Below are 8913 nucleotides of genomic sequence, written 5' to 3'. Positions count from 1 at the left end.
TATGTATTTAACATTTATATATTTTCACATTTATTAAATATTAAATGAAAAAAATATAATTGTAAATAAATAATGAAATATAAGTATAATTCTAATTTTTATTATTTTTATTACATTTTATTTATTTTCCTAGTCTATTTATATACTCATTTATTTATTATTTTGTTAACTTTATCATTTCACATAATAGAGACTGTCCTGTAATACTTTCACTGGTGAGAAGTTCCTCATGCAGCAACAGAGACAAGACTCTTGTTTGCTTCTCTTTACAATAAGAAGTGTTTTGCTGCCATCTGCTGGACAAATGCAGTAGCGCAGTATTAAACCCACATGATTATTGCTCTTATTTTATTCTCAAAGTTAAACCTAATGAAAGTAGATATAATAAAATAAAAATAAAAATAATACTCAAAATAAAATTAGCAGCAATATAGTTAATACTTTGGAGTAATCACATTTTTATTTGTTTTCTGATAGAATAAAGAACAACTGAGGAAAATCCATTAAAATTAGTCATTAGAAATTGGTTCTAGTTTGTTTGTGTAAGTGTTTGAAGTGTTCAGACTTACAGAAGTCAGTGATCAGAGCTTGTGTCTGCTGTGTTCAGGTTCAGGTTTGATGCTGAATATAAGCTGCAGTGTTTCTGTATCAGTCTGCTTTAAGTTTAGTGTGACTTTATCTCCACACTGACTTCTGACTGACACGAGTCTGTCCTCAGTGAAGTGTCTCTTCACGCTGGAGGAGGAGTCCCGCTCATCAGCGCTCACACTTTAATGATTTATATGGAGAAAATCAAACTGCTTCTTTCTGATTTGTCACTGATTGTGTTTGATGATTTCCTCTGTTGTGTCTAATAAGGGAACAGTGAGTGTCATTGGCAGCTGTGAGTCTCTCTCTCTCTTTAGGGGGCTGACAGGAGCCAGTTTCTTCAGTGTGTTTGAGGAGCAGACGAGAAACTTGTGCTGTGCTCTGAGTTGATGAAGTAGTGTGTGTCGAGCTGAAGGAGAAGATGGAGAACTGTCTGATGCTGATGTTTCTGTGTTATATGATAAAACTCATCACCTCTGGTAGGTACATACTCAGAGTCAAGAGGTGATATATTCTTTAAAATGTGCTGAAATAATTTACATGTAATGTTACACTTTACTACATACTATGTTTGGTATGTTCACTGTTTGTCTCTCTCTCATGTGTAGACAGTGTGAGTGTGAGGTTGGTGAATGGTAGTTATCCCTGTGATGGTCGAGTGGAGGTTTATAATGATGGTCAGTGGGGAACAGTGTGTCATTATTATTGGGATATTGCTGATGCTGCAGTGGTGTGTAGAGAGCTGGACTGTGGGACGGCTGTAAAAGCAACACATGAAGCTCACTTTGGACAAGGATCAGGACCAATTTCAATGGCTCTTGTAGGATGTAGTGGATCAGAGACTGCACTGAAAGACTGCTGGTCAGACAGCGAGGTTGCACAGCAGAACTGTAATCATGATGAAGATGCTGGTGTCATCTGTTCAGGTAAACAGCTCCAAACCTCAGTCTGTTATTTCATCACTCTCTTTCATAATTCACACTCAAGCTAAAAACATATTTATGCAGGTGTTTACAAACATCACTATCAATCTCATGAAACAGGCAGTCTCTGTTTAATTGTTTTATTCATAATAATGTATTAATCCTAATTCCTTATTATTTTAAAATAAACTATGATGAAGAGAGTCACCATTAAATATGTCATGTCTTTTGTATATTCAGACAGTCTGATCTGACAATCTTATTTCAGTTGTTTATAGAATGAAGATTATCAAATTACAGATGAGAGATAAAATTACATTTTATCTACTACGGTGAGCTGGAGGGACATGTTAGTTCGTAGTTCTTAATAATCCCTTAGGACCTGGGATTATTAAAGATTGATAAAAAAAATTTCTTCAGTTTTGTAAATCCATTAACTGATCGTTTCTTTTTATTTAATATTTTTATTTTATAATAATAATAACTGCAATATAATAATATAATAATAATATTATTGTAATGGGGCTGACGAGTCATGAGACATGCGGATCCATGTGCAAACTTTTATTACACAGAGACGTGGTCGTAACAGGCATGGGTCAAACACTGGCAAACAGTTATATAGAGTGCAAGACAAAGAATATTCCTAGGGCAAGCGTGTGTCTTCGATGAACGAACAATATCCAGAGGGCTAATCAACAGGGGTAATCCAGAATCCAGAGCAAAGGGTTAAAACACAAGTAACAGGGAAAGGCAAGAAAAAGACTAAACTATGAAAAATAGAAACTAAGATAAGACTATGAAAACTAGAAACTGAAACAATACTATGAAAACGAAACACCAAAACACGACTATGAAAACAAACACAGAATGGCTTGGTATCGCAGCTATTGCTAGGAGAGGGATATGTGCAGAACAATACTCGGCAGTGTGTGAGAGGAAGTCTAATGCTTAAAAAGTGTGTCTGATGATTGTGCTGTGTGTGTGTGTAATTGGTGGCAGCTGTGTGTGATAGTTATCAGGTGAATGTAATTAGTGCAATGGAGCATGGGAAATGTAGTCCAGGGTGTACTGTGTAGAATCTGTGTTGTGGAGGTGGTGAATAAAGGGAAATTCATTGACCGGATCTTGACAATTATTATATTAATTAAATTATTAATATAATTATTTGTATATTTATTGTTATATATGCTTATTTCCCCCTTTCAATTTGTGTATCATTTTACCTAATTAATGTTCTGTATAATTATGTTAGTGTTATTATTCTTCCATATATTTAGCAAATAGCCTACTATAAACTCCTGACAATTATACCAATAAAGTTTCGACTTTATAATTGTTTTTATGATTGTATGTGGCGTGTTGTGTTTTTCATTTACAAATGACACTATGCAAATGATTGATTCTTCAACGAAAATGTATAATTATAGTGTATTAATTAGCCAAAATAAAATGTAATATATGTTAAATTTGACCTTCAAATTGCACTTCCATTAAACATTTCCGTAAGTCATACAGCATATATCAGGCTATTATTATTATTTACAAATCTGTTCAGAACATAAAGAGATCGAAATGAAGTGAAAATAAATCAAATACATAATGAATATGATAATAATAATAATAATAATAATAATAATGTACAAATATTAAGGGAAGAAGACGATCAGTTAATGGACTTACAAGAGTGTGGGATGGATAAAAATGTTTTCTTGTAGCCCTTTTTTATTTTATGTACTTTATGTAACATTTATTCATGATAAACTTTTGATTGCTGTTTACATCACGTGCACAGGCTACAGTCTGGTAACCTAGGCCTGTTGTTAATATAGTAATTCAATAATGTAATAATTTCTATAATAATGTACATGATATTAATAATATTAATAAATCTATATCTCTGATAATCCCAGGCTTCTATGGTCATGCAGGTTTGTTTACACAATGAACTCGTGGCCACGACAAAACTAAGTGAACCGAACATATAAAATTAGTGCAGATTAAGTGAATTAGCTACATTCATACATTTGACAAAAAAAAATTCTAAATGTAATGATTTTTCTCTAGTCCTCCAGCTGAGTAGAGATGTTTAATTATGTGTCTTTATATTTCAAAGACTCAGAGCAAAGACTTCGACTTGTGGACGGGCTTCACCTGTGCTCTGGGAGAGTGGAGATGTTTCGTACAGAAGGATGGGGTTCAGTGTGTGACGCTGTCTTTGACCAGCAGGATGCAGAGGTTGTGTGTAAACAGCTGGACTGTGGGGCTCCTGTACAGGTGCTGGGAGCAGCTGCTTTTGGTAAAGGAAAAGGCCGTGTTTGGTCAGAGGAGATTCAGTGCAGAGGAAATGAATCTCAGATAGACGTCTGTTCACGATCATCTTCACAGAAACACAGCTGTTCTCATGACAATGATGTGGGAGTGATCTGTTCTGGTTGAGTATTAACATTTGTCATCTCTTTAGATAAATTACATACACATGTAATATACTGCTGTTGTTTTGTTCAATTATTTTAACTCTAGTTTCATACTGTTTGAAAGAGCTGTCAGTTGTTTGTCCAGGTTACACAGATCTCAGGCTGGTGAATGGTTCAGAATCTTGTTCTGGACGAGTGGAGCTTCAGTATCTCGATAAATGGGGCACAGTGTGTGATGCATGCTGGGATATGAGAGCTGCTAGTGTCCTCTGTAAACAGCTGAATTGTGGGATTGCTGTGTCTGTTGTGGGATCAGACTGGTTTGGAGAGGGAAGTGTTGAAATCTGGGCTGATGTGTTTGATTGTGACGGGAATGAAACAAAACTCTCAGAATGTTCCATCTCTTCATGGAGTCGAGCTGAATGTTCTCACAGACGAGATGTTGGAGTTATCTGCTCAAGTGAGCACATTCACACCACACTGAAGTCTGGTTTCAGAATAAAACTACATTTCAACAAATGTAGTATATTTTAGATAAATATTGAATGACAAATAAATACTATCTCCAGACAGTAAAGCTCATCTGGAGAACTGCAGCTCTTCACAAACTCTCAACTGCAGCTCCACACAACATCTGTCAGTGAAGAACACTGGTGAGAAAATCAACATCTGGACAGATTCTTCCGTTGTTTGTGATGAATAATGTTGTTTTTCTGTCTCTGAATATCAGGTCGTGGGTCCATCAGGCTGGTGGGTTCTGGGGGAGACTGTGCAGGGAGGCTGGAGGTTTTTCACAATGGCTCATGGGGGACAGTGTGTGATGACTCCTGGGATATTAAAGATGCCCATGTGGTGTGCAGACAGCTGCAGTGTGGAGTGGCCCTCAGTAACCAGCAGGTACCAGCCTGGTTTGGTCCTGGTTCTGGACACATATGGCTGGATGAGGTGGAGTGTGAGGGGAATGAGACGTCCCTGTGGAGCTGCTCTTCTTCAGGCTGGGGAAAACATGACTGTAGTCACAAGGAGGATGTAGGGGTTGTGTGCTCAGGTAGACATGCTGCTGATTTTTTTCTATTTAAATGAATATTACATATTCATAATTATATTAATTTGTCCATAATGCCCTTTTTTAATTAATTTATTAATTTATTTAATGGCATTTTTGCATTTCTATCTAGAGTTTAAAGAGATCAGGTTAACTGAGGGCTGTGAAGGGAATGTGGAGGTTTTCTACAATGGATCCTGGGGTAATGTGTGCTGGAACCAGATGAACAGAGACACAGTGAGTCTGATCTGTCAAGAGCTGAACTGTGGAAGATCTGGTGTTTTGTCTGCTTCTGCACCAAGACTGAAATCAGCTCCTAACTGGCTGGATAAAGTTACATGTCGACCACATGATTCCTCTTTATGGCAGTGTCCATCTTCACCCTGGGGACTGAATAACTGTGATGAAGATGAGGTGGCCAAAATTATCTGCTCGAGTAAGATCAATTTAAATGTTTTTTGGATTTAATATGGTCAGGTTTATGTGGTAAGTAAACATTTTTCTGCAAAAACAGACAGAGCAGGTGAGAAGAGTCTTGATTATACAATGTTTTATTTCAGTGGAGGAGAGTGAAGAGTCTCCTCGGAGTAATCTGACATGTTCAGCATCTCCTTACCAGAGACAGTGTTCAAGTAAGTTTCCTGATAATACACCTGTTAATGTTTTTTAGTTTAATCATGTATTTGCCTCATATATTATTATCTGTGGATTGGAATATTTGCATTTAAAATAAGCACATTTAAATTTCTGTCTTCAGTTTTAGTGTATTTTGTTGTAAATTATGTGCTGAAGCTGCTCCGTGCTAGTTGATGTGTGTGTTTCAGATCATGTTCCTCTCAGACTGAATGGAGGGGAGGGCCGGTGCTCTGGGAGGCTGGAGGTGTATCATAACGCTGTGTGGGGCTCAGTCTGTGATGATCAGTGGGACATCAGCGATGCTCAGGTGGTCTGCAGGCAGCTGGGTTGTGGAGCAGCACTGAGGGCTGATGGGAATTCAGTCTTTGGTGCTGGTGAAGGTGTTGTGTGGATGAACAGAGTCGAGTGCAGAGGGAATGAGATTCATCTGTGGGACTGTCCTCTCTCCCTGAAAACCCACACTGACTGTGCGCAAAAGAAGCTTGTAACACTCAACTGTGCAGGTTTGTCAAAAATTTTGGACCATCTCAATTCTAACAATATTTGCATTTAGATCAATCATTTACATTATTGTTAATGTGTTTATATCCATTTTGCCAGATTTGTCTGTGTCCTCTACTCCTGCCACAACAACATCAGCTTCTCCTCCAGTTTCTCCTCCAGTGCGCTCAACATCAGTCTCTCCTCCACAAACTCTCTCCGTCCCCCCAGTGCTTGTGATTGTTCTGGGAGTTGTGCTCTTACTGCTCTTAGTGCCACTGCTTATACTGATTCAGCAGAACAGAGTGATGAGGAGAGGTAGGAGAGATCCAGAGACTGTCATATTGTGTCTTATTCAGTGTGTGATCAGTCATGTGTTGTGAACTGACAGCAGGTTTGTCTGTCTACACTCACAGCTCTCTCTAAGAGGAGACACAGGACGACGACTGAGGCCGTTTATGAGGAGATTCAGCACAGACACAATCACTTCACTCAGAGGGGTGAGACATGAGCCATCAATCTCATTTAATAGCATTAATAAGAGTCTGTCAGACAGTTGATGTTCATCTATTATTAGTCCTGTTAAACCTCCTGCTTCAAACCACAGAATTCCTGACAGAAAACCACAGAGCTGCAGGTGCATATTTATGTGTGTGTGTGTGTGTGTGTGTGTGTGTCCGTGTGTTTGTGTGTATGTGTGTATGTGTGTCTGTGTGTGTGTGTCTTCCTTTGAGTATTTTTAGATTGTCATAAGGAGGTGTTCATTTGTTACACTTGTTTAGTGTAGGTGCAGGTGTGTGTGTGTCTATTTCTGGAATGCAGTGAGGAATGGGTTCATTTGAGGATACCTGTGTGTTTAGTAACATAAAATAAAGGGATTTCTGCCTATAATGCTTTTAAAATGTGAATAATTAATATTTGAGCTGTCTTCTTTATGATCAAAAGGTATTGAAGATTCAGTTTGTTTGTAAAGATTAACATGTTTCTGCTCTGCTCTTCTTTAACAGGGAGTCTCATCTCTGAAGAACTGCATTCTGGGTATGAAGATGCTGATGAGCTTTTCTCAGGTTCGAGAGATGATGCGCATATTTACTCAAATCTTTTTTTTTTTATTCTTAAATAAATAATTAAGTGAAGTGAACCAATGCTATTACAAATTTGATTATTGACCCAATATTATTTAAGTACTGCTGTTTGCTTATATATTAACAGTCTGTTCTCCTTTTTTTTTTTTTTGCAAAAGAGTTCAAGACTGCATATTATGAGGATGTCACCAATGGCAGTGGCCTAAAAGGTCAGAGACGTTTTTAACTGATCACATGATTCATCACCAAATGATTAATGTATTTACGATCTGCCAAAAGAAAATATTTTGGTTTGTATCCAAACATATTGTGTGTTGATGCAGAAGAGATGGTGAAGGAAATCACATCGGGATACTATGATGATGTCATCACTGATGGACTGAAACCATATCTTGAGACAGGTGTCACTCTCTTACTCTACAACAGCATAGAATATAGTTTTAATTTAAAATATTACTGTATAATTAAGTTAGATATTTATTTATTTTTTGAATGCAATGAATGTGTCTGTTATGAATGTGTGTATTTGTAGAAGACTATGATGATGTCATGACGAGCAGACTGAACTCTCATATCAGAAAAGGTGTTTTACTTTTTTTATCAGTTAAAATATATATAATATTTAAAATCCAGATTGTTACAGATAATATTTTAAATTACTGACTTTAATGGGTTTATTGGATCATATTTTATTATGACTCATATTTAAATGTGCAGTGGACACACCAGAGAATTATGATGATGTCATCATTAATAGAATGATCTCTCAAGGGGAAACAGGTGAGATGAACAGAACTACTGTATGTTATGGCCATTTTCATGTTTACAGGAGGATCAGATATTCGCTCTTTGTAATCATGTCACTGAAAGGAAAAGGGACTGTTTATAAACTGATATGAGATGTTTTTATGTCATTCTTGATCAGAGAGAGTTCATCAGAGAGAGTATGATGATGTCATGAGTGTCAGTGAAGATGTAGAGTAAGTTACTAAAACAATTTTGTTCTCATATTAACATCTTTATTTAGATTTAATATTTTATATTTTTCCAGTTGTTTAGACTTCAAATATTTATTCAGTTACAGTATTTGACATGATTTAAAATGTTGTATTTAATAACAGATTATGATGATGTGGAGGAGGAGGAGGAGTCAAACAAAGAAGGGGGTCATTTGGTCAATGATGTCATCCACTGCTTCAGTTCAACACATCTAAACAAATGCTGAGTTATTGATATATCGATATTGTTATTGATATGTAAAATTTCAGGCTTTTATATTTTTCGCCATTTTTTTATGAAATCTGTTTTGCCTTTGTGGATTTTGTTGGATGTTTTTGGCCTTGTTAATAGCAATAAAATAAAAAAAAAATTTGGACAAGTTTTTGAATGTCAATAAGAGATTACATGATCCCTGAAGTCAAATATATGTATTTACATTATATAGCACAAAAAACAGTGACAATCCAAGACTAAGTATAAAATAAATATAAACACAATGACCATCAGTGACGTAACAGCCCTCAGCATTACCACAGAAAGTACTGAGTTCATGAGCGGATAATGCTGATAATATGCTTGCATTTATTTTGGATGCGAGAAGTAACTTTCACAATGGAGAAAAAAGAAATAAAAATTAACTAAAATCAGCTGTATCAACTTATTTTCTTATGTGATCAGGCATAAACCAATAAATAAATTATGCATATTGCTTGTCTGCTGGGCTTTTATATTTTACATAT

The 8913-nt window shown here is 36.3% G+C and overlaps 2 protein-coding genes across 2 annotated transcripts; both read left to right on the top strand.

Moving 5' to 3' along the window:
* The first annotated feature begins 826 nt into the window (after window positions 1–826).
* Window positions 827–5456, top strand: LOC113067885 (antigen WC1.1-like). Its single transcript, XM_026240383.1, has 7 exons — window positions 827–1067; window positions 1197–1514; window positions 3628–3945; window positions 4074–4388; window positions 4498–4581; window positions 4659–4976; window positions 5107–5456. The coding sequence occupies exons 1-7, from the start codon at window positions 1010–1012 to the stop codon at window positions 5439–5441; spliced, it is 1746 nt and encodes a 581-aa protein (XP_026096168.1). The 5' UTR covers window positions 827–1009; the 3' UTR covers window positions 5442–5456.
* A 531-nt stretch (window positions 5457–5987) lies between these two features.
* Window positions 5988–8580, top strand: LOC113068611 (antigen WC1.1-like). The gene is made up of 10 exons (XM_026241392.1): window positions 5988–6112; window positions 6210–6407; window positions 6506–6589; window positions 7097–7156; window positions 7333–7383; window positions 7498–7575; window positions 7707–7757; window positions 7892–7954; window positions 8100–8154; window positions 8296–8580. The coding sequence occupies exons 1-10, from the start codon at window positions 6001–6003 to the stop codon at window positions 8300–8302; spliced, it is 759 nt and encodes a 252-aa protein (XP_026097177.1). The 5' UTR covers window positions 5988–6000; the 3' UTR covers window positions 8303–8580.
* Window positions 8581–8913: the final 333 nt, after the last annotated feature.

Source organism: Carassius auratus, chromosome 4, assembly GCF_003368295.1.
Source record: "Carassius auratus strain Wakin chromosome 4, ASM336829v1, whole genome shotgun sequence".
Lineage (NCBI taxonomy): Eukaryota > Metazoa > Chordata > Actinopteri > Cypriniformes > Cyprinidae > Carassius > Carassius auratus.
This window is presented reverse-complemented; position numbering and strand designations above follow the sequence as displayed.

Excerpts from the sequence above, each read along its gene's own strand:
- LOC113068611 (XM_026241392.1), top strand. The coding sequence starts at position 6,001 with ATGAACAGAGTCGAGTGCAGAGGGAATGAGATTCATCTGTGGGACTGT. Across the intron at positions 6,590-7,096 it reads CAATCACTTCACTCAGAGGG|GGAGTCTCATCTCTGAAGAA; the intron begins GTGAGACATGAG and ends CTTCTTTAACAG. Across the intron at positions 7,384-7,497 it reads CAATGGCAGTGGCCTAAAAG|AAGAGATGGTGAAGGAAATC; the intron begins GTCAGAGACGTT and ends GTGTTGATGCAG.
- LOC113067885 (XM_026240383.1), top strand. The coding sequence starts at position 1,010 with ATGGAGAACTGTCTGATGCTGATGTTTCTGTGTTATATGATAAAACTC. Across the intron at positions 1,515-3,627 it reads TGCTGGTGTCATCTGTTCAG|ACTCAGAGCAAAGACTTCGA; the intron begins GTAAACAGCTCC and ends TATATTTCAAAG. Across the intron at positions 3,946-4,073 it reads TGTGGGAGTGATCTGTTCTG|GTTACACAGATCTCAGGCTG; the intron begins GTTGAGTATTAA and ends TTGTTTGTCCAG.